Source organism: Eulemur rufifrons, chromosome 15 (genome assembly GCF_041146395.1).
Source record: "Eulemur rufifrons isolate Redbay chromosome 15, OSU_ERuf_1, whole genome shotgun sequence".
In the NCBI taxonomy this organism is placed as follows: Eukaryota; Metazoa; Chordata; class Mammalia; order Primates; family Lemuridae; genus Eulemur; species Eulemur rufifrons.
In genome coordinates, this window is record NC_090997.1 from 38,758,416 (window position 1) to 38,784,207 (window position 25,792).

At 37.8% G+C, this 25,792-nt stretch overlaps 1 protein-coding gene across 10 annotated transcripts in view; it reads right to left on the bottom strand.

The window, feature by feature from the left end:
* Positions 1 to 16,063, bottom strand: part of HMGN3 (high mobility group nucleosomal binding domain 3) — a 30,940-nt gene extending 14,877 nt beyond the window's left edge. For 6 of the 10 annotated variants that reach the window (XM_069488020.1, XM_069488022.1, XM_069488021.1 and 3 more), the window contains exon 1: positions 15,929 to 16,063. In XM_069488020.1, coding sequence (XP_069344121.1) covers positions 15,929 to 15,943 — 15 coding nt within the window. In that variant the 5' untranslated portion in view covers positions 15,944 to 16,063. The remainder of the gene's footprint in view (positions 1 to 15,928) is intronic. The other 4 variants (XM_069488019.1, XM_069488018.1, XM_069488014.1 and 1 more) reach the window with 2 other exon arrangements.
* Between the last annotated feature and the right edge of the window lie 9,729 nt (positions 16,064 to 25,792).

Consider the following 25,792-nt stretch of genomic DNA (forward strand, 5'->3'; position numbering starts at 1 on the left):
AGGTGGTATGGAGCATGGACACATATCAAGGTCAAAACAGGGAAAGTCTTTTTTCCTCACACCAAGTGCTAAGGCTGACACAGGCAAGATTCCTTACCTGCTCTCTCCAAGAGGTGATTTAACTTTTGTTGTTAGTTTTTTGTGCCTTTTTAGGAAGCTGCCTATGTAGGGATACTCCTGTATGCTCTCCCACCCTATGCTGGCTCTAAGCTTTGTTTCCTACACCCTAAAGGAAAAAAGGAAAAAAATGGAAAGGGGTGGGAAGGAATGCTTGCTCAATCAGATTTCAAGATTTAATAAAAATAAACAACATAGGTAGCTAACACTTACACAGCAATGATACTTAAAAGAGATACCAAAAACTCAAGGACACAGAAAGCATGAAAATAAATGGACAGTGAAAAATGTATACTAAGCTAAAATTAATTAAAAACTAGAAATAACCCAAATATCCATCATCAGGAGGATAGTTAAATACAATGTGGTACATAATAAAACAATATATAGCAATGAATACTATGTAGCATGAACTATGGCTATGCAACACAGAGGAATCTCACAAACATAATGTTGGACAAAAAAGGGAAGTCATTTGGCATGATTCCAAATAAAGTTTTAAAATGCCTATAGTAAGTGGTAAATCTATAAAGAAAAGCAAAGAAAATGATGAATACAAAAATACTAGAAGTTACCTTTGGGTAAGGAGAGGGGAGAGTGATCTGATTGGGAGACACAAAGTCGTTGGTAAGTGTTATATTTCTTAAGCTGGATGGTGAGCACATTGGTTTATTTTATTATTCTTATTTAAATCATACATATATGTAGATACTATGTAGGTATGATATGTTTTATGTTAAAATGTCTTTGATTTATAAAAAACCAAGAGGTTTTGAAGGAAAAATAGGAATGAAGGAAAAATAAGTAATTTTTTTTAGATTACAAATTCTGAAAATAAAAGCAGGCTCATTGAAATAAAAACCTCAAAACATAGATAAACTCTAGATCAGGTACAATAGTTAATTTCTCACAGACTGCTGCGGAATTAACCCAGAATGCAACAAAGAGCAATAAAGAGATGAACAAAAGAGAGGTCAGGAGATGTGGTTATTTGAGAAGCTTCATCTCTATCTAATGGACATTTCAGAAGCAGGGAACACAGTAAGAAGGCAAAGACATAATAATGGCTCAGGATTTTCCCAAATTCAAGTCTTGAGTCTCCAGATTAAACGCATACACCAAGGAACAAACTAGAAACAAAACAAAACAAACAAAATAATACAACAAGGCACATTGTAATAAAACTACAGAACATCAAGGAAAATGAGAAAAGTCTTGAAAGTTATCAGAATTAAAAGGTGAATTATCTATGAAGAATTACTTCTCCACCAGCAACTACAAATGTAAAAAATTATGGAGTGCTGTTCAAGGAGTTGAGGAAAACCAGCAGCCTAGAATTCTATACCTAGCTATCATTCAAGAGTGATGCCAGGCCGGGCGCGGTGGCTCACGCCTGTAATCCTAGCACTCTGGGAGGCCGAGGCGGGTGGATCGCTCGAGGTCAGGAGTTCAAGACCAGTCTGAGCAAGAGTGAGACCCCGTCTCTACTAAAAATAGAAAGAAATTATATGGACAACTAAAATATATATATACAAAAAAAAAAAAAAATTAGCCGGGCATGGTGGCACATGCCTGTAGTCCCAGCTACTCGGGAGGCTGAGGCAGTAGGATCGCTTAAGCCCAGGAGTTTGAGGTTGCTGTGAGCTAAACTGACGCCACGGCACTCACTCTAGCCCGGGCAACAGAGTGAGACTCTGTCTCAAAAAAAAAAAAAAAAAAAAAAAAGAGTGATGCCAATGTAAGCCCTTTCAGAATACAAATATGAAGAGAGTTCACCTCCAACAAAGCCTTTTTTCTAGCGATCTATTACTAAAGGATCAACTTTAGCAAAAAGAAAAATGAATCTAGAAGTATATAAGAAAAAATATATAAACTATATTAATATAAATATATTTATTATTTAAATAATAATATGTATTATTTGTTACATAATAAAAATATATTAATATATTTTTATATTTAATTTAATATAAAATAAATTAATAAAATATAATTGATAAATTAACTATTACTTGTAAATATCACCTATTGTTTATGTTTAAAAAGTTTCAGTAAAAATCCTAGACTAGTGCTATCCTATAGAAATATAACATGTAATTTTAGATTTTATGATAGTCATAAAGCATAAACAGGTGAAATAAATTTTAATATTTTATTTAACTGACTTTATCTAAAACTTTATCATTTCAACAAGTAATTAATGTACAAATCATTAATGAGATATTTCAAAAACTTTTTTGTACTAAATCTTTAAAATCCGGCATTTATTTTATACTTACAGCATACCTCCATTCAAATGCTAAATTTTTGTCAGGACTATCTGAGCTGTATATAGAATTCAGAAAATTTATAGTCGTTTCATCCAGCTTGTTCCAAACATATTTAAAATTTCCCAATAACTAAATCTAATATCAATTTTTAAACTTAAGTTGATGAAAACTAAATAAAATAAAAAATTCAGCTCCTCATTCTTTTTAAGTGCTTAATAATCTCATGCAGCTAATGACCACTATACTGTACAGCACAGGTCTAGACAATATCAACCATAAAAGATGGGAGTGAGGTGGCAGCAAAAAAAAAAAAAAAAAAAAAAAGATGGGAGTGAGGTGAATAGATAAGAAGTTAAAGCATACTAGGGTCCTGGTTTTGTTCTGTAGGATGATACAGATAAAGAGTAATTTTAGCCCTTGTTAAAATAAAATTTAAACATTACCATTACAAATTTAAGAACAGAAATAAGATCTATAAACTTCCAAATGAAGAAGGGTGGAATAAAGCAAATTTTACCCATAAAAGACAGGGAAGAAAAGAACAAAACAAAGAAAAAACACATGAGAAATAGAGAACAGGAAATTAAGTCATTAGAAAAAGTCCAAATATATTGGTAATCACAACATACCTAAACAAAGTAGACCCATTCATTATGTGAATTAACAAAGGGAAGAAACAATGCAATATATATACATGATTCCAATTTTACAAATTTTAAAACGTGCACAAATCCATATTATGGATGTACATGTGTATGCATCATAAAAGTACAAAAACATGGACTGGAAGAATACATAACAAATTCATGACAATAGTTTTCTCTAGAGAGGCTGGCAAGGGAAAGAGACCAAGGGGGTGTTTAGAAAAGAAATTGAACTTTATCTGTAACTATTTTATTTTTTTAAAAAGACCTGAAGCAAATACGGATTTTATTCAAATTTTGTGAATTCTGAATGGTAGGTAAATAGGTATGTTATCATGTACTATTTCCTGAATTTCTCTCTATTTACATTTTTTCCAAATAAAAATATTATCCATATTGGGGAAAAAAAGACTAAAGCAAACTTGCTCTATTAAACCCAGTTTAACAGTGTCATGTCTATTTCCTAACACAAATTCCATGACTAGATTTACTCATAGCATTTCTATTATTTCTTAAATGTCTTATAAATCTGGTTCACATACTGCCTCTTTTTCTGTTCGCAACATATAATTGCTTCATTTGTGCTGATATGAAGGGACTGGATTCAGAATTTCTATTGGAGGAGTGTGGGAGGGAGCCGGGCAGGAGTGTGGATCCCTTCAGCAGCTGAGCAGTTGTGCTACCCCCATTCTTTCTTCACACAGAGATGCCTGGGTCCCGCATGTGCAGGGCACCCAAGTGTACTGACGGGACCACAACTGTATTTTCCTTCAGTCTTTCCAGCAGTCCCTATCAGCAAACCAAGGGAGGAAACTTGGAATTTTATTCCATAGACCATCCCTAAGGAATCCACAGGAACTGCTGAGCTTCTCAGGAGGGGCACTGTGCAGTAATGAGCCCAATCTCCCCCAAACTAAGGAAGGTATCAGAGAAGACAGAAAAATCCCCTTCAACAGTTGCTTGGGAACTGTTCTAGATAACACCAGCATGTGGATTTGTCACTGGGGAGAAGGACACTGAGGGCGTGGTAGGAGGCCGGCAAGTTTAAGGCTAGTGCATCCTGGTGCCATGATCCTTAGCCACTCAAGAGAAGAAACAAAAGGACTCAGGGTTCTCAGCACAGATTGCTGGATCTGTCCTAAAGTTCTCAAATTTTTACTGCTAAGGGTAGACTCTTAGAGTTTTCTTTCTAAGAGTTTAAGTGACAAGGGCTATTGTTTCACAACTTAAGTGAATTAGCTGAAGGCCTAGAGTCCTTAATGAAATTTGAATCACCATTTGCAAGCACCCATAAGATAAAGCCAGTCTCAACTCTAGGGTTATTCATGCTAATGTGGAAAAGGTGGTGGTAGATATAACAGCACAAATAGACGGACAATCATTTCTTTTAACCTAGGGAATGTATTATGTTGACGTGATTTTTCTCCAATTTGTTAGCCAATATTTTAAGATTTTTTTTATTGTTTAAAATTTCTTTAAAAAATTAATTTGCATTTTCTGTTACAAATCCAAAGCTAGAGAAAAAAAAAGCAGTCCAATAGTGAGGTGGTTAGCAGAGGAAAACCATTCTAGGACCAAAAATTTCAAATAATGTACCACATAAAAAACTGAAATGTGACTATACCTGTCATTCTTTGGTTAAAATGAACTCAACTACCTGATTAACACAAGGTTAATTCTCCCCACAAATGGAGCACTGCCCACAATATTCTTATGAGTTTTTTCAAATAACAGGTAACCTTCTTAAGGACCCTGGAAGTTTTATTCAAAGCTACAAGGATCCTATGCTTAACATTGGCACGGTTGTTTTCATTCATCCTGTAGGTCTATGTTTGGGATTCCCCCATTATTGCGTTGCTTTATAAGGTAATACAACACTCGGAATTGAGAGGTCACTTCACAAGATTAATAATCAAGCCTGGGAGAAGAAATAAAAAAAAATAAACTAATAAAGAAAAAAAAATAAAAATAAAAAAAATAATCAAGCCTATGTTAAATTTCTTTGCCACCTCCTGACCTAGTTGGCTTATGAACTTCTATGAACCCAAATTGCATTGATTTAAGGTCAGTGCAGGCTAGTATGTCTTCCCCAAATAATATTTTGTTGTTCAAGATAAAAGTTGTAATTGAGTAAGAACTCTGCCTTTGGATGAATTGAAATAAACAGCAATTCTCTCTTTTCTGAAGGATACTTTTAGAGAAAATACTTTGCCTGTAATCAGGTATGAAAGATAACTATAAATGAAGAAAAAGCCATGTGCAAGTACGTTCAGTGAAACTTTATTAGTGTAAATACACCTAATTCAATAACGGGTATATCTTCAACATGAAAGAAAGTTTTAAATATTTTACACGCCTTTGGTCTGAGTTGCTCCTTTTATCTGAGCTATCTTTTTCATGTGCTGTGATTTTGTGCAGATGTGATCATGAAGAAAGCACCTGGCTGAATGAGAAGGCTGGATTCCAGACTGGCTCATACCTGACTTCTTGGGACCTGAGTTTCTTCACCAGTAAAACTAAGAGAATGGACTCTAAGATCTCACTCAACTGACTGACTTAGCTGCTCATGTACTTATTTATCATACCACAGAAGTCTCATGTGTACATTACAAGGATGCCAGGCACTGAGTTATTGGGAAAGGACAAGGGAAGAGGCACAGAGGAATAATAATGATAATAATAAATATGAATATTGTACTTATGTGCAAGGCAATGATCTAAATGATTTAATCCCCACCACAATCCTATGAAGCTGGTCATATAGTATTATATCCATTTTATAAATGAGGAATTGTGGCCAGAGAGGTTAAGTAACTTGCCCAAGATTACTCAGCTTGTAGTTTTGCTGGTAAGCGGAAGAGCTGGGAGTCAACCCAGGGAGGCTGCCTCAGAGTTCATACTCTTAAACCACTACACCACTCAAAGTGGTTTGTGCTAGCCACTGGATGCAGATCTGGGATGCTACAGAAGAGCAGAAGGCTTCCTGTTTGGAAAATGCTTTAGTCTGCAGTCCTAGCTGAGGAGCAAATGATATGCAATGAAGTGTCTCCTAATCCCCCTCATTCATAAGCCTAATGAAATAACAATAAACAATATCCCATTGGGCTGCAAAAAAAAAAAAAAAAAAACAATATCCCATTAAAAATACCATATGTTGAGTTGCACAGAATTTTACCATTCTGTGTTTTTAAGTGGTTATATATACAGATCTAGGTATTTTTTTACCTCACTATTAAAACCAAAGACACAACACAAATCATTTCTATCATTTTTAATAGTACTTTACATGTTCAATGTGCCTTCACAAAGTTGTTGCATTTGATCCTTACAATATTGCTGAGATACACAGGGGCAGTCTTAATATTCCCATTTTATAGATGAAGAATTGAGATTCAAAGAGATCAAGTGACCTTCCTGAGGTAAAGAGTGGCAGAATCCACACTAGACCCAAGTCTTTGAATTCTTATACAGAGCTCTTAAATAGATGTTACCACATGGTTACTTTATTATAATTTTCCTATTTATTCATATATGAATTACCTTCTAGCAAATGATAAACACAGTTATGATGTTCCTTGAGCTTTTGCAAAACTAATCAGCTGACTGGTATGATTTACATGTGATCATTAAAGGGGGAATAATAAGATTAAAAATTCTAAATAAGGGGTAAAGTAAAACGAGAAGTAGATGGAAAAAAGTAGTTTTAAAAAATGTGTTATATGGAATACATATGGAGCTTTAGAAGGGGTTTTTAAAGCTTCACATTTTGATTACCTTCAGTCTTTGGTATGTTTATCTCCCACAAACACCATGCCTGACTTCCCAGACCATGACTTTACACAAAGTAGAATGTAACTAATTCTGTCCAATATTGTCAAAAAGCCACAGACTAGATCTTAAAATAAAAAACGGAGAAAGAAAAAAGAAAAAGAAATACAAAAACCAACACCTCTGAAGGTAGATTTTTTTATTTCTTTGTATGGGGTCAAAATAACCCAGATATAATATTAAAATAGTATCAGTTTATATTTTTAAAACAACATTTGTAATGAAACATTAATCAACTGGTAATCTAGAACTGTGGTTCCCAACCCCCGGGCCTTGAACCGGTCCATGGCCTGTTAGGAACTCGGCCAGGCGGCAGGAATTGAGCAGTGGGCCGGTGAAGCTTCATCTGTATTTACAGCCACTCCTCACCACTTGCATCACTGTCTGAGCTCTGCCTCCTGCCAGATCAGCAGTGGCATTAGATTCTCATAGGAGCAAGAACCCTACTGTAAACGGCACATGTGAGGGATCTAGGTTGCGGCTCCTTATGAGAATCTAATGTCTGATGATCGGAGATGGAGCTGAGGAGGTGATGCTAGTGCTGGGGAGCGGCTGCAAATACAGATTATCATTAGCTGAGAGGTTTGATTGCACAGTAAGTGTAATAAGCTTTAATCATCACAAAACCATCCCCCCCAACCCCATCCATGGAAAAATTGTCTTCCATGAAAGCGGTCCCTGGTGTCAAAAAGGTTGGGGACCACTGTTATAGAACACTGAAATAAAAATCTATCCAGTCCTAGGTCCAACAGAATTTTTTAGCTGTTAAGCTTTTATTTTTATCTGATGAGTTCCAAAAACAAAAGCACCTGCTCACTTTTTAAATCCAATACATAAGTAATGGAGGCTTAATATTTATATTACAATCCCTCAATATATTGCATAATATGCAAGTGTATTTACAAATTCCTGGACATAAAGGAGTATCCCTATTATTCTATACATAACACATTAATGAAGATGATATATCATGGAAACAGCAAATCCAGCAGTTCATGGTGGAATTTGAGAAAACATGAAGAGTCTTAGACTTTCAATACTCAAAGAAATCAATACTTGGATGAGGAAATTGTGTATATATATATATCTTGTATATAACCCTATAGTCCTTTGGTTACTGAAATACCTGTAAGGCTTCATGATAATGTGCCTCTCTTACCAAGCACAGGCCTGGACCCTCAGGCCAGCCTTAAGGCCATGATCACAGATAATAATGACTTACTGGGTAACTTTCTATGACTGGCACCTAGAAGTGAGGGCATCAGCCTATACGGTGATAAAGACAAAATTTAAACAAATTAACACTCACAAATTTACATAACTCTTGATTCTTCCCTGCTTCATTCATTAGGTACCTTAGTTTAAATAAATATACATGAGGTTATTAGAAATAAACAAGTATGAGACATATATGGTGTAATGTTTAAAGGCAAAATTCTTGAGTTAAAGAAGGCTGGCTTAGAATGCTGATTCTATCACTTCCTAACTGCGTGACCCAGAGGAAATTCCTTAATCTCACTAAATACCATTATTCTCCCGTTTGTGAAAGTCTGCAGGACTCACTGGTTTAAGCACAGGCTCTGGAGCCGGACTTCCAGGAGTGAAATCCCAGCTCAGTCATTCCTTATCACTGAGGCTTTGAGGAAGTCCGTTAACCTTTGGTGCCTCAATTTCTTCCTCTATAAAGTGGAGATTAAGAACAGTGCACATTTCATTGGGTAGTTGGAAGTATTAAGTTTATTAATGCAAAGTGCTAAGAACAGTGTCTCACTCATAGAAAGCCACCTATCTTTCTCATCTGTGAGATGAGATAGCCTCATAGAACTGTTGAGACTTATGGATTTTATTATGAAATATAAAACCACAGTATAATATTTCCCTCACACGTTTCTGTATCTAATAATGTTTTTATTTAAATTAAGGTGCCTAATGAATATAAAACACACAGTTCAGGTCTGGCACATCCAGGAATTCAATACACATTTCAATTTTAACAGTAATAATGTATTTATGTTAATTACTGACATAAATTTCTCTAAAATACTAAATTTTAGAGCCAATTTTGAAATTTAAAACCACCTTTTCTATTTCTCTACTTCTAAATGTGCATATCATTTACTTTCCGTGTGACTAAATATGTATTTGCCTTAGGCTTATCTAAACAGCCCTGTTTCTGGACATTCCCACCAGATATAAGAATACTGGACTCAATAAATACCTTGACCAAGAACTATGTGATTTGACCGAATTCTTCTAAAATGACAGCAAAATGTACAATAAATAAGCAGCCAGTGAAAAAGTAATTCAACACTTTGATTTGGTTTGTTATCTTCAACACTGATTTTTAAATTACTCAGGAGACTAACATCATATTTCAACATACTAGGTACTGTGAAAGCAGACAGCTTAAATGGTGTTTATTTCAGTCACCATTTCCAAATTGTACCCTGCAGGAAAATGGAATATATTTAACTAACTTTGGTGTAAACAAAAGCAGTGTTTTAGGGGAAAAATACAGGAAAAGAAGATCACTTGATAACCAATCTACCATAGAATTTTAATGGAATATGGAGATATTTTTAAACATTTTTTTCCTGTGAGAAAAATCAACCATGTAAAAATGCACAAGATTAACGCTTATATTCTTTCAAAAACACATTTGTCATTTGGTCGTTGAACATCTACTCCTATAATTGTAGTGAACTGGACATCCAGGAAGGGATCTGCTTGCTCTCTAATATCCGCTGCATATGCCATTTGTCCACCTACAAAATGGAGCCTTGGTGCTTATTACAAGCCTATTACTTCATTGTGGTTCTCTTAATAACTAAAATCGCATCATCACAGTAATGAACATCTATTGACTGTTTTACACAGGCCAGGCACTTTGCTAAGTACTTTGCGTTCATCATCTCATTTAAATTCCCACAACTCAATAAGGTGGAATATATTATTATTCCAGTTTTACAGATGAGGAAATTGAAGTTTAGGGAGAGGTTAAGGAACCTGCCTTAAATCATATAGCTATTAATAGTGAACAATGAACACCAGAATCATACTGGACTTCTTCACAGTATATGAAATTACTAAACTTACTTATTATGAAATACTTGAACTTATTTTCTTCCTTTGAAAACAATTCATTCATCCACTTGTTTGACAAATATTTACAGTACCTGTGCTAGGTGCTATGGGGGATAAAAAAAAGATCAGAGCCATCAAAGACCTCATGGTAAAGTCAAATTAGAAAGATTACAAAACAAAGTTAATTCAAAAATAGGCAATCGATCAAAGTAACTTGTGCTGATCTAGAAACACGGTGCCAGACAATAACCTTTAAAACACAAGAGGGTGGTTAAAAGCTAAAACCCCTACCCTTTTAACCAAACAGCAACTCTGTGTCAGTGTTTCTTCTTTGGACATTCAGTCTGGCCACGCTTTGAATACTCCCAACTCATAGCTTTTCTTGTGGCTCATTATCGCTTTTTGCCATGAATTATAAATACTTGCCTATATGTCTTACCTGCCCTGTCAGAGTCAAAGATCCTTAAAAACAAGGGCATTTATTCATTTGGTTTGAAAAAAAAAACAAGAATTCTTCACTTAATTTCCCAAAGTGATGGTACCCTGCATAAAGACGATGCTCAATGAATGTTTAAAATGGAGTGAATGAATAAATAAAATGTACAGCCCTGTCATTTTGGAGCCTTTACTCAAATACAGGTTCCATATCAATACTTAATTAAACTCAGCAAGCATTTATGGATGTCAGGCCCTTTCGTACTCAGACTGAGAGACTCAATATTGCTAAGAAGGCAATTCTCCCCAAATTGACTTATAGATTCCATTTAATCCCTATGAAAATCATGGTAGGCTTTTTTGTAGAAATTTATAAGCTAATTCTAAAATTTATATGGAAACACAAAGGACCAAAGAGCCAAAATAATTTTGGAAAAGAAGAACAAAGTAGAAGACTGATATTACCAGATTTAAAATCTTACTATAAAACCACAGTAATCATGATAGTGTAGTACTGGTGTAAGACTAGACCTATGGATGCTGGAATATAATTGAGAGTGCAAAAATAAAGCTTTATATATATGATGAATTTAGTTTCAACAGGTGCCTAGACAATTCAGTGGAGGAAGGACCATACGTTTCAACAAATGGTGCTGAGATAACTGGACTTCTACACACAAAACAAATAAATAAATTTAAATCTTTATTTCATACCATACACGAAATTAATTCAAAATGGATCATATACCTAAATATAAGAGCTAAAACTATAAAACTTCTAGGAGAAAATATATGTGACTTTGGATTAGGCAAAGATTTATTAGATGTGATACTATATAGATTTCATCAAAATTAAACTTTTGTTTTTCAAAAGACACCATTAAGAAAAAAATTTTTGGCCAGGCACAATGGCTCATGCCTGTAATCCTAACACTCTGGGAGGCTAAGGCAGGGGAATTGTTTGAACTCAGGAGTTTAAGACCAGCCTGAGCAAGAGTGAGACCCCGTCTCTACGAAAAATAGAAAAACTAGCTGGGCGCCGTGGCTATAGTCCCAGCTACTTGGGAGGCTGAGGCAGAAGGATCGCTTGAGCCCAGGAGCTTGAGGTTGCAGTGAGCTATGATGACGCCACTGCACTCTACCTGGGATGACAGAGGGAGACTCTGTCTCCAAAAAAAAAAAAGTTTTTAAAAGCCACAGACTGGAAGAAAATATCTACAAATAACATACATGATAAAGGACTTGTATCCAAATATATAAAGAACTCTTACAACTCAATCAGACAAACAACTCCCAATTTAAAAAATGGGCAAAATATCTGAATAGGTATTTCACCTAAGATATACATTATGCTAGTAAACACATGAAAAGATGCTCATCATCATTAGCTATTACAGAAATACAAATTAAAATTCATTAGAATGTCTATAAGCAAAAAAACTGACAATATGAGATATAAACAAGGATCTTGAAACAGGAATCCTTATGCACTTTGGAAAACAGGCTGCAAGTTTCTTAAAATGTTAAACAGACTTCCATACCACTTTCATACCATCTTAGAAATCTTCCCAAGAGAAATGAAAACATATGTCCCTGAAATGACTTATACAAATATTCGTGGCAGCATTATTCATAATAAACCAAACCTGGAACAATCCAAATGTCCATCAACTTGTGAAAGGTTAAATAAAAAGTGGTATATCCATACAATGGAATATTACTAAACAACAACAAAGAATGAAGTATTGATACATGCTACAATATGTATGGATCTCAAAAACATTATTCTGAGAAGAAATCACACACAAAAGACTATATATTTCATGATTTCTTTTACATAAAATTTCCAGAGAAGGCAAATCTAGAGAGAAAGTAGATTAGTGATTGCCTGGGGCTAGGGTGGGAGTATGGATTGGCTGTAAACAATGAAAGACCTTTTTGGGATGATGGAAATGTTTTAAAACTGAATTACGTAATAATGTTTGCACAATTCTATAATTTACTGAAAATCATTGAATTGTATACTTTGAATGGACGAATAGGCTTTGTGGTAATTAGATTATACTTCCGTAAATTTTTTAGAGGAAATTATACTCTCATAATTGAGAGTGCCCAGTGTTTATATTCCTCACCACTGGGCAATAATACTTTTAGTCTTTTTAAAACTAAATTGGATTTTTAACAAATCACATCTTATTCTTAATATGTAATGTGTACATTCTTAATAAGGTACATTTCTTTGATTTCTAGTAAAACCAAATATTTTTGCCTACTTCAGTCTTTGTTATATTCCCATAAGAATAAACAGTTTTTCCATAAGGACACGTAAGATGTAATCTTTTTAAAATAGCAAACTTTTCCAGTGCATTGCGGTACAAATATTTTTTCCCAGTTTTTCATAAATTTTAAAATTTTGTTAAGTGTTTTTTTGTTTTTGGCCATGTTAAAATATTCATTTTCATGTAGCCAAATTTATCTATATTTTCATTTACAGTTTCTGTCTTGGGTGTTATGACAAGTATTCTTTTGAAAGATTATCAGAAACCTTGGGCATTGTTAACAATCCCATATGCCAAGCCCAATGTTATTGGGCCTTCATTTTAGGAAAATAGATAAAAACCTACTTTCAAATTTCAAAGCTAGAGGCAGATGGGCTTTCCTTCCTTAAACCTTTAAGTGTAAAGAGACACTATGGTTTACATGTCAAATTCATGGAAAATTTACTCATTAATGAATTTCTGAGGTGATACAATAGTGATAAGGAACTGGAAAAATAAGATAGATGTGAAAATGTGTTTGCTGTTGCTAATCATGCCAGGACTGTGATTCTAGGCCTCACTGGCTGGTGCCTCTTTGCAGAACATCAGATCATCACATAACGACATGGAGGCAGCTGTGGATGTCTGACCAGAACAGTCTAGAATTTAGTTACTCATTGTCCCACCACCACCTGAGTCCACTAACGTTATCATTTCCTCAGCTCTTCCACTCACTCACTACCCATTACATAATAAATACAGGAAAGTCAACTTTATTTATTCCTTACAAACTAAGAAAGAGATTAATATGCACCGAAGAACTCCTCACTGTGAAGTTCTGTACTGTTTCAAAAAATAAAAATTTATAAAAGTTATAGAAAACCAATTGGTTTAATGTAGCTACACCTATCACACACAAAGATACACATAAAACTTACAAAGAAACGTCATAAAAACCTTTTATATTAATGCAGATGATATTATGGCCTTGAAATTATATTAATATAACTCCAGGATTCCATGAGGCAGCTCTAAGATTTGACTGATAAATGGGATGGCCATGATAGCCATGTTTTATCTGTGGCTGCTCCTGTCCAGGTACCAACTGAGGTTTTTGGGCTCCATGTATGAATGAAAAGCCTTCCTACTAATCAAGGAGAGGTTTTCCATCTCTGAAGAACACTCTGATGTCCTGAAGGATGACTCACAGGTTTGCTCCTAGTCCCAGGACAGCTGGCTAATTTATTCACAGGAGTTCCCTGCCTTCCAGGGAACTAAAACCATAATCAAAAGCCAGTTATTCTACTGTTCTTGTTTTCTTCCCTTCTGTCTCCTGGAGAGGGGAGGACAGTGAGGAAAAATAAGAGTAATGGTTTCACCAACCCTGGCCCTTGGTGGGTTGCCCCTTCCTTGTTCACCAAGTCAGGGTCCATTATACATAGTGTGCACATCTAACCTACTGTTTATCTAAACATTTGTTAATAATTACCAGGAAAAGAGATGACCCCAACTGACTTACTTCGTAACTAATTTCTTGATGATTAGTTCCTTTGACTCTACTAAAATTCCTAACCTATCATTAACTCTCAGACAAAATGTTGAATATAGTGACATCATTTGAATATCCTCATTCTAGTACAATAGTGCTGGGAAAATAGTACTTTCATAAAAATTAAGTTTAAATAATAAATCAACTATTAGTAGTCTTAATATGCCATCCATCTTCTTAAACCGGGAGTCCCTTTGGATTTCTTAAATTCCTCTTGACCCACCCACCACTAAATAAAAAGAATGAGTAAACAATGATTGAGAGTAAGGACTCTGGGATCTATGGCATCTGATTAAATCTTTGCTAGTATTGGTTGGTTAGATGTTGGGCAATTTATGTCTCTAAGCCCCAGTTCAATGAGGATAATGGGGTTCAAGATGTTCTGAGAATTAAATGAGATAATGCAAGTCAAACACGTTGCACAGCACGAGGCACACAGTATGTCCAAAACAAACTCTAAGAGTTTTTAAAACTGTTTCCATTATTATGTTTTTTTAAAAACTAGAGTAGCAGTCAAGTTTCCACCAAATTCTTAGTAATGACATTTAAGGCAAAAATTTCTGGATTTTCAAAACTTAAATATTTTTTAATAATGCAGTCACACAAATTAGTCCTTAGTCTTCAATTGACAAAAGAAGGATATTACGAATAATTTTGCTTCAGATTTAATACCCACACTAGTTGACACTGTTGGAAACATTGGGGCGGGCAGTGGGAGGGTGGAAAGCGTTTTCTTAGGAACCAGCCATCACACACCAGTTTTATCAGGGAAAAGGAAAGCCTTCCCTTCCCTCCCTGGGGAAATGCCAAGTAGCAGCCAGTCCCTGAAGATTTGTGTCCTCGTGCGTCGTACTTGGTGTCCGGGGCCTGTGCTGAAGGGGCCACAGTCCACAAGGGGCGGAAGATGAGACTAAAATGACCCCAGTTTCCTAGACGCACGGAGGGGCGCGGGAGCGCGCGGACCCCGCCTTGCCGACCGAGTGTGGGATCGAGCAGCTGGACACGACCCGGGGGCCCCTGACCTTGGACTAGCCATATTGGGCGCCCCTGGCGACGTCCCGCCTTCCACGCCACCAACTCCGCTGCGAACTGCGCGTAGGTCCAGGCCGCCCCGGGCCCCGCCTGCGCCGTCCCCAACCCTGATTGACACTGGAGTTGGTACATACGGGTCTGCCGCGGAGGCGAGCAGGAGGGTGAGCGCTATTTAAAACATGGCTTTCTCTCTCCCTTAGCCTCGGAGCCACCACGCCGCACCCGGCCGTGGGCACAGCCCACATGGGAATAATCCCAACATCTGCCCGATTTCTTTCTTTTTTTTTTTTTTTTCCCTTTTCAACCTCCCTACGTTTGTACTTGTTTTTCTCCTCTCTTTGCTTTCCTTCCACACTAATCACAATCTGGCAGTTTGCGAAGAGGAAACTCCCCTTCTGGAAGGGGTAATGGAAAGCTGCATTTGCTTCTTCTTGTCGGGGGAGGAAACCATTCCAGCGAAAATGAGTTCATAAAGAGGGGAAGCCGCGTCGCTGGAGAGAAAGTAACATTCAGAGATCGATCAGGACGCAGGGAGGGAGGCGGGGTGGAAAGGAATGTCTGCAACAGGCATCTGAAAACCAGCGTGGAGGAGCAAAGAGATTCCCAAACCCCGAGTTACTACCGCGCGCATTTTGCGCGATCCATTGCAAAGACAGGATGTGCTGTAAGCACAATTTGAAGGCCTTTGAAATCTTTTTTGGTAAGACTTACCTTTCTCTTCGGCATAATGACTATGTTGGTGCAGCAAAAAGTAAAGCAACGGGCTGGAACTGCTGGCACCGCCGCTGGATGCTGCCTCTGCCGCTGCAGCTGCTCACGCGCAGGGCACGGCGTAGCCCGGCCTCTCCGACCTGCACCTCCGCGGCTCCCTCCCGGGGCCCTCCGCTCGCCTCTCCGCTGCTCCAATGAGGAGCCCCGCCAGCCGGCCGCGAGGCCCCATTGGCTGAAGCAGCGTTCTAAATTCCACGAGGACACGCCCACCTCCGCGCTCACGGTACGCGCTGTTGTAGTTTCTACTTTACTGAAAAATCTGCCTGGTGACTGAGCATGCCCAGTTCACCTAGTAGCCCTCAGGTCACACAATTCTGGAGTTTCATTGTTTTGCTGTTCCTTCTTTGGGTTGTGTTAGTCAGAAAAGTGTGCGTCTTAATAGGAAGGAAAAAGAGTAAGGATGGATACGATAACTTCAAAATGTAAATATATACACAGCAGGTACTTTATACCCATAAAGATTTGTAATGAATGTTACATGATAGAGACCTGTAAAGAGTGTACTCTGTTCTGGAAGAGTCTAGCAATCTCTAAGGATCTCGGTTTTCCCCTCTAGATATATAATGACAGTAGTACCTAAAATTACTTAGCTAATTTTCTAAAATCTGTGATTATAAGTTTTATCTTTGAAATGTGTATTCAAATGACACCTGTCTTGCCATGCTTTATGCATAATTTAATATTTCTCAAAGTTCTGCAAGACATTAAATAGGCATTGCAAAGATACTTCTGGATTTATTCTATGAGAACAGTTTTACCCTGATGCCAAAACCAGTAAAAGATTTCAAAAGAAAAGAGAGCTACAGACCAATATCCCTCATAAACTCAAACTCAAACTCAACAACTTTAAAAAGATGATACATCATGACCCATGAGGTTTATCTTGAAAATGCAAAGTTGGTTTACTATCTAAAAATCTATCAATGTAATTACCACAGTGATAGAATAAAGTGGAAAAAGGATTTTTTTTTTTTTTTTTTTTTTGAGACAGAGTCTTGCTCTGTTGCCCTGGCGTCAGCCTAGCTCACAGTAACCTCAAACTCCTGGGCTTAAGCTATTCTACCGCCTCAGCCGCCCGAGCAGCTGGGACAACAGGCATGCACCACCATGCCCGGCTAATTTTTTATATATATTTTTAGTTGTCCAGATAATTTCTTCCTATTTTTTAGTAGAGAACTGGGTCTCACTCCTGCTCAGGCTGGTCTTGAACTCCTGAGCTCAAAGAATCCGCCCGCCTCAGCCTCCCAGAGTGCTAGGATTATAGGCGTGAGCCACCGTGCCCGGCCAGGATTGTTTTAACAGATTCAGGAAAAGCACTAGTGAATGGATAAGCAAATTGTAAACATGTACAATGGAATAGCACTCAACAATAAAAAAGGAACAATATTCCTACATGGATAAATATCAAAACCAAAATGATGGGCTGCTTTCTGTGCCGCCTTTGGCGGTGCACATGGTAGTCGCTGGAAAATAAAAAATAAAAAATAAATAAAAGAAACTCCAAAAGGATGCATGAAAGAAGTCAAATACAAAAGACCGTACTGAATGATTTTATTTATATGAACTTATAGAAAAAGCAAAATTAGGCAAGGTTAATTTCAGAATCATCTTAGAAGGCTAAATACACATCATAGGAAAATGTATTGAAGCCATAAACTACAAACATGGCCAAATATATTTTGATCACACAGAGACTGCAGATATGTATTAAAAATATCATCAAGCAGTTAATTTTAATACTTCACTTTTTCTTTATTAATTTTCAGTATAAATGAATTGATATCCTAGCAAACTCCAGAGATGGTAAATGACTCTCTCTTTTGGAACATCTTTAGGAACTGGTGGACTTTTATGTATTTGGTGTGCTTCAGTCTATTGCCTTCATTATTAGTATTTTTTAATGCTCATATTGCCTCACATTTAATCAATGAGAACCTTTTCAAATTAGTGCCCATGCCCTTTGGACGTGATCCCAATTGATTTGATGTATTTCTTGTTCTCAAGCATTCAGTGGATGACAATAATATACTCAAAAAAACTAAGACAAAACCAATTCATTGCTTAGAGCTGGATAGAAATGCAGAGGTTGATAATTTTACCATTGAAAATAATATTTATAATGAAGATGTTTTAGAAGACAGTTTGCCTAGTGCAAAAATTTGATAGTTTAAAAAAAAACAGTGAAAACCTTTTTGATATGTGTGGGAAGGATACTAGGTACCACTTGAATTATGGATTGGATTGCTGTTTTTCTTTATGGAGATGAAAAGTTGCCACAGCAAAGGTAGTGCTAAGGTGAATTTTTCCCTTCTGTGATGAAAAGTGACTCACAGAGTTGACTTCTTTGATATTTTTCAAGGCCAAATACTCAGATCAAGAACAGTAAAAAAAATTGTGAATGTTTTTACTACACATAATAAAATGGCTGTAATGAAATTGAAGTTTGCTAGTTGGGTAAGGAAGGTTGATTGTGAGGAATTTGAATCATGAGAATCTTTTAGTTCATTTACAAGTGATGAAAGAAAATAACAGCATTGGTTATCTTTCCTTTGATATAGCTTGCACCTGACTGAGCAGTACTCTAGGAAATGGAGTTTTCTCCCTTGTACCTTCAGTGGCCTTCAAGATCTGGAAAAATCAGCACAGACTTCTGTTGGTGGCCCTGGAGGTAAGAGGAGTAGGCAAAGAATGTGACTGGGTGGGTCGCTAGAATTCCAGGTTAAGAGATAAAGACACCTGAGCAAAAGTGAACATGCCACATGCAAGAGAGTGAGGAGGTCAAGGTGGTAAGAAGTAAAGACTCGTTTGTCTATTAATACATTCCACTAAGCATTTCCAATGTTTTGAAATATCAGTCTCTAAGACAGTAAAAGCAGGATGTGTATACTAATCTTAGCTAAGATAGACAATGAGTGCATTTAGGAAGTTAGTGCCTGAGGCAGAAAGAAAAAAAATTTGTGAACAAACTTCTTTTCCAATTCTAGTTTCTCTCACCTTCTTTCCTACTCAAAACTGTTGGAACTGTACACCTACTCCAGTATTTTCAAACAGCAGGGCAAAACCATTTGTAGTGTTATAACTATTCTTAAGGAAAAGACAGAAAGGATTCAGAGAGAGAGAGAGGAGAAGGGCGATGAAGCAAGAAAAGCAAAGAAAGGGGCAAACACAGAAAATATCAGAGTGCATTTCACATGGTAAAGGTAAATAATGTTTCATAAAATGATTGTTTCCGTTTTCCATATGTGCTCATATAAACACACAGCACACATATATGTGTGTATGTTTCTGTGTGTGTGTGTGTGTGTGTGTGTGTGTTGTATTGTGATATGAAATATATTTTAGTACAGGTCTTGATCAAAAAAATTTAAAGCTGTTACACAGCGCTAATGATTCTAATGGATCTTTGAGGCTCCAACAATTTGTCTCCGGAAGAAAGGTGCTTAATCTTTAAATCTTGGAAGGAAATTTTGAGAGGAAGTTTTAAAAGGAAAGGATGACTTGCAAATCACCTCCCTCTTGATCTGTCTCTCCTTCCCTCTTTTTTTTTTTTTTTTTTTTTTTTTGAGACAGAGTCTCGCTCTGTTGCCTGGACATCAGCCTAGCTCACAGCAACCTCAAACTCCTGGGCTCAAGCAAACCTTCTGCCTCAGCCTCCCGAGTAGCTGGGACTACAGGCATGTGCCACCATGCCCAGCTAATTTTTTTTTTAACATATATTTTTAGCTGTCCAGATCATTTCTTTCTATTTTTAGTAGAGAGGGGGTCTCACGCTTGCTCAGGCTGGTCTTGAACTTTTAACCTTGAGAGATCCTCCTGCCTTGGCTGCCCAGAGTGTTAGGATTACAGGCATGAGCCACTGCGCCCGGCCTCTCCTTCCCTTTTTTGAGCAGACACCGGCAGGGTCCCTTAGGCTTTTGCTCCAATGACAAACTGCTGGAGAAATCAGATCTAGAATCTATATATTGTTGCTTCTGATAGATCTATAATTCCAGACTAAGTTACTGTTCTTCAGTAAATAGGCCAAAGGATTCCAAGGTGAAGAATTCAGGAGTGTAGCAAGACAACATCAAAAACAACAAATAAGAGGTGGCAGAAGAATACTGTTTTGTTTGTATTTTTACCAATCAAGTCTCTAATATGATTGAATGCTAATTTTTGAGAAGACCAACGTTAGTTTTTACAAAGCAGCCAGGGGAGTCCAAGAACTACTGGTCCCAAGTCCCATGAGCTGCCTGATAATAATGCAGAGCCCCAGAACGCAGCTCCAACATACTGAATGAATCCTGGATGGCTGGGCCTGGGAATCTGCATTTCAAAACAAGTTTCTCACATGATTTTTACACTAGAATTGGAAAATTGTAGACTAGGCCTTTGCTCTCAGTAAGTATTTGCTGAATGCTGGTACTTAGAGTCTGATGCTGGATACCCATAAAAACTTCATAACATGCTTCCAAATCAAGAGCATAATTCTGTGGGTGAAACCCTCCCCCAAAGACTCCGCCTTGAGTTTAGGCTCCATCTCTCCTCACTTTCAGTTTTGCTGGGCACTACGTGCTTATTTCACATTCTTTTTTCTCTTCTCTAGTTGCAAGGAGCCTGAAGGGTGATTTTAAAACCTCACACATCCAGATATCTAGAAAAGCACCTCCTTTATCTTCCCAGGCACCACTCTGGGCAGCTCCTTGGGCTCCTTCAAGTTGACAATCCCTGACCCCATATCTTCTAAAGGAGCCTAACCTTAGCCAAAGCCCCACAAGCCACACCCTTTCAAGGTTTTATTTAACGTTATGTCAATGATTGTACAAGCATACCTTGTAACTGCATTAACAGCAAGTGGGGCCACAGCATGTGGTGACCTTCCAACAGGAACCCACTCTTTGTTGTCCCAGTCTTCCATCAAATTTAATCTCTGTGCAGATTCTTTACCCCAGGTATGGTTTGCTCAGCTTTCCCACCTCCAGTCCTTTTTGGGTTCAACCTCTGTGCTATTTACCTTTCTTTCTTCTTGCTGCTGCCCCTTAAACTCATAGGAGTGTGATTAATTTGCTCTTTGTGGCTCCCAAATGACTATTTGAGGATGAATTAGGCATGCTCAGTGGCTAGAACCAAGGATTAGGCTGTGTTCGTTTAGCCATTCCTTTCTGTTAGATTGTTAGCATGGCCAGTGCCAAGAGCCATCCAGGTTCAAGGAGGCGAAAGTTAAGGGAAAGAAATCCCCAACGTTCATGCCGAGGACACAGCAAAGCAAGGACTCATACCACCCCCTTAGGGAAAAAGCCACAACTTCAAGGTGCCAAAGACCAGATTCAGGTTGTTGCAGAGCTCTCGGGCTGAGTTCCACATTCTTGCAGACTACTGTCAGTGCCAGTACACTCTCAACCAGGACCACACCCTGCCCTCTAAGCTGGTGATCTTGGCTACCCATTTCTGATGTCTTCTGCATTTCTTTCAAATCTCAAAACCCCTGGGAGCTTGTAAGAAACATCCAGCAGCCTCGTCCCTGTCACTACTCACATTGGTCCTGCCTTTCAGGACAGATCATGAGATTTTCCTTTTTTCGATGACAGCAAGAAAAATCCAGGTTTAGGGAAATAGGAGTCAAATGAATCATTCTGGAAAATACCATATAGCAACTGGAGATGATTTTCAAGTTAGCTTGATTAATAACTGTTCTAAATCTCAAGCACTAGGTAAGAGTTAACAGAGGCAATAAAATGAGTTTGGCCAGGTCAGAATGAATTCTAGCCACAAGGCAATAAATTTTTACCTAGCAGTGGAAAACTAGCCTGGAAATGTGCCATAATCTTCAAGGCTGCGTATAAGCATAAGGTTTTTAAAACATGGGATCGTGCTATTCGCACAGAAAGGCCCTCGTCCTTTAAACGCTTTTCATTCTCTCTTCTACTTTTGCTCTCTGGAATCTTAAGCAAATAAGTTTTTTCTTTTTCTTTTTTCCTGAATAATCCAATTTACCTTTGTACATGTCATGAATTTTTTAAAAATTTAATTTTAAACATTTTTAAAATAGATACTTATCAAAAAGTCCTGAATTTGCAGTCATAGGCCTGAATTCAAATCCCAGCTCATTGAGCTATCATCACATTACTCAACTTTGAATCCTGGTTTCCTTGTTGCAAAATGAAGAAAATAATGTTTATCCGAGGCAGATCCTGCCAGTTATCTACCCAGTATGCACACTAGTCTTCTTCCTACTAACAGAATTCTGATTTTGGCAATAGGCTAGGCCTCGCCAAAGCAAAACAAAACAAACAAAGCCTCTAGTTCCCCAGCTCCCTGCCAGGAATAGACGTTGCTATGTGACACCATTTAGGCTAACAAATGTATGCGGAAGTCATGAGGGGGTAGTGTAAATACCAGCAAATAATAACCAGGCAGACCCAGCCAGGCAGCTGCCTTTTGCCCTTGCTCCTCCCCTTCCTTCCATCCTGGAAGTTGCTATAATATCAATGTCTGGAAGTAGAAAAGCCATCTTATGTGCATCAAGAGAGGGCCCCAAGTTAAGGATGAAAGAGTAGAAAGACAGGCCTCTGAGTCTCTGTATTGGAGCTAGATAGCTCAGCTATAGTCTACTTTTTATGTATGGAAAGTAACACCATGTTTGATCAAGCTGCTGTAGGTGGGTGTCTGTGACGTGCAGCTGAATACGATCCCTAACTGATGCACTGCTTCGTGGAATTGGTGTGAAAATTGAAGCTGATAAACTACCAAACTCCGGGAATGCACATATGCCTGAAGGATGGTACTTAACATATTTTGTTTGAAGCAAGTATATTATATTCCCCCAAAGATGATAAAAGAGAGCACAGAAAATTTTAACTTTTCCTGAATCCCTAAGGGCCTGATTATAAACATTTAGTGTAAACGTCTTAAAATGACTTTGAAGTAGGCAGGGATAAAAATGATTTAAAAAGCATTTTATTGTTGCCATAGAATATGGTGCCCTACATATGGCCTATTGCTGTACTTTAAGGATGGAAGTGCTGGGTTGCTGCTCAACTCCCTCTTTGCTGTAGTCTGCCTCACCATACTGTGAATGCTGGAGTCTCCACTGCAGCTTGGGTTCCGTGTGTGATGTGCATTTGGCTAATCAGATGCACTAGCGTGAGATTTGGAAAGTGGAGATTGGGAAGACGCCACACTTTTGCTACATCTGCTGTGTCTGCTGCTTCCTGTTTTTCCCACAACAACATCAGCAAAGATCTCAGGGCACTAGCTCTGTGAATTTTGAGAGTCAGATCTGGCCTGCATTTATGCTGTAGGCATGGACTGTAGCAGGTATTGTGTGGTCTGGAACTGGCAATGATAGTGGCTTCCTGATTGAGAAAGTGTTTTTATTCTTGTAGTGTCCTGATACTAGTGGATTCCTGATTGCAGAAGCAGCACAGCTCCTTTCATGACTTTGTTCTGAGTGTGACTTTGGCAAACTTTTCTGAAAGTTCAACGTAGAGTCTGTTTCTTTAGTCCTCCCAACTATCCCATAAGCTATCGAATCTTTGAATTTTCCTTCTTAAATTAGAGTTCTGTTCTATTCTGTTCAGGGTTCTGTTCTCTGCAATTGAATCCAGACCTACAGAGCTTCTTTTACTGTTGCTAACCAGATATTTCCAGCTTTAAGAGGCATGCTCTCTTCCCAATGGAGCTGTGATTATGGAAACAGATGTTGAGATGGAGATTGCCTATGTATGGCCTTGAGTGACTACAGTGACGAGTCTTTTGAAGACTCCTCCAATGGACATGCAGTACAAGTGAAAATAAACCTTTTATTTAAGCTACTGAGATTTGGGGGAAATTTGTTACCACAGGATTATCCTGAAATGACATAGAACTTAGAGCCTAAGAGCTGAGTGCTGCTTGAATAATAAAATACACTGAAATATGTGTCATCGACTTAACAGCTGGTCAGAGGGAATCAAGGAAACTATTACTGAAGTCTGGGGGAATGGAAATCCTTTTTGTTTAGTAATGAAATATTTGGTAAAACTGTTGCCTGTGGTAAATTGGAAGGCAAAAGACATATCTATTCAGTCTGAGATGTAAGGGAAAGAAAATAAAAAAAAAAAGACATCTCTAACTTCAGGGAGGAGATTGAAAACAGATTATTACTGCTTATTGGTTGCTATTAGCTGCATTTGACATGATATTGTAAGAAAGAGATAGGTTCAGAGAGAGTTGTCAGTTTATAAGGATAAATAAGAGAGACTAGAGAGTCTACAAATTCAAGGATTTGTAAGGTTGGAAAAGGCAACTTCTTCTCAACCCAAACAATGAAAGATAAAATTGATCCTTTGAGCAACAAAGACCTCTTAGAATTCAGCTTTGAAGCAAGTTTCAGATCACTGATCATGGATTAGGGTGTGGTGTCCAATGGCTCAAAATAACTTAGGTTGGTTTAGGGGAAAAGGTGTAGCTCTCACTGCTAGGCTCAGGGAACCCAATTGATGTGGGGAGGAGAAAGAGGAGGACGAAGAGGGAGAGAGAACAGAGAAGCAGTGGGCCAAGAGAGCACAGAAATATGTCTAGAAAGGAAGCATGAGAGTAGGTAAGAAGTCAACTAAGTTTAATTTTGTAAGATACTTTTACTGCTAAAAAAGGCTCCTACCTGGATTGAATGTGATTGTAACTATTTGAGACTTAAGATGACTCTTGGACTCTACCATTTATAGGCAAAAAGTAGGCTAGGAAAGCTGTTCAATTTCTAAGGCAGACATATTCTTCAATGGCTACCTTAGACAAGGCCAAAAGAGGACCTTCCCAAAGGGAGAATCCAAGAATCATCTTCCATGTCTAGGAAGGACAGGGGAGCCCTTCCTAGACAACCCACATGGAGCCTATTCAGGGGACATTTCACACCTCATGGTTAGGGAGTTTAAAACTTCTGCCTAGTCTAACATCAAAATTGTTTCAGGCCAATGACTGCGATGTCTTTTCCATTCTTCCTATTTTTAATGTGTTTTTTGAAGTTATCCTGACTCTATTCTAATACTCGATGTGCGTGTGTGAGTGTTTGGAGGGCAGGTCTCTGGATCAAGAGAAGATACACCTGGACCTATTGTAGAGGCTATTTGCACATTATCCCCTGACATAAAGACTACCATGCATCCCAGATATCCTGGGCTTTGAGGTTGATGCCATCACTGAGACTTTTCAGTTATCTTCCCTTGGAAGAAAGTGAGTGGCTGCATTTTGTATGCAGGAAGGAGGGAAGACTCTAATAATCATTAGTACTATTCACCAACTGTTTCTGCTTTACTCCTTCATGATAGGATTGTACTTCTCCTCCCTCTCTTTTATTTTTTATTGTTTTTTAAAATATGATTTTATGAGGTATAAATGCAATTTTGTTACATGTGTAGATTGTGTAATGTTCAAGGTAGAGCTCTTAGCGTACTCATCACCCAAATGTAACTGAGGTAAAGGTCTGAAAAAGGGCAATGAAATGTTTTACAAGTTGTCTCTTTAGAACCCCCCACCCTTTTGGGGAATTAAAACCTGCATTCCTTCCCGAGGCCAGTAATCAAAGGGGCAGAAAAATGTTCTTTCCTGTTTGTTTCCTAGTATCTTAAACCACAGGAGATGGCTCAACAGAATTGTCTGGACAAGGGTCACAAAATCATAGTCATTGGGGATAAGGTCAACCAAAACCACCAATTATAGTTAAACAACAATAGCCCGAAGCCATGATACTGGTCATATAGACCTGAGCACAACTGCCAAAAACTCCCCTCTAAAAAGCCCTGTATTTCTGCTGAAAGACAAGATGGCAGTCTTTTGAGACACTATTCG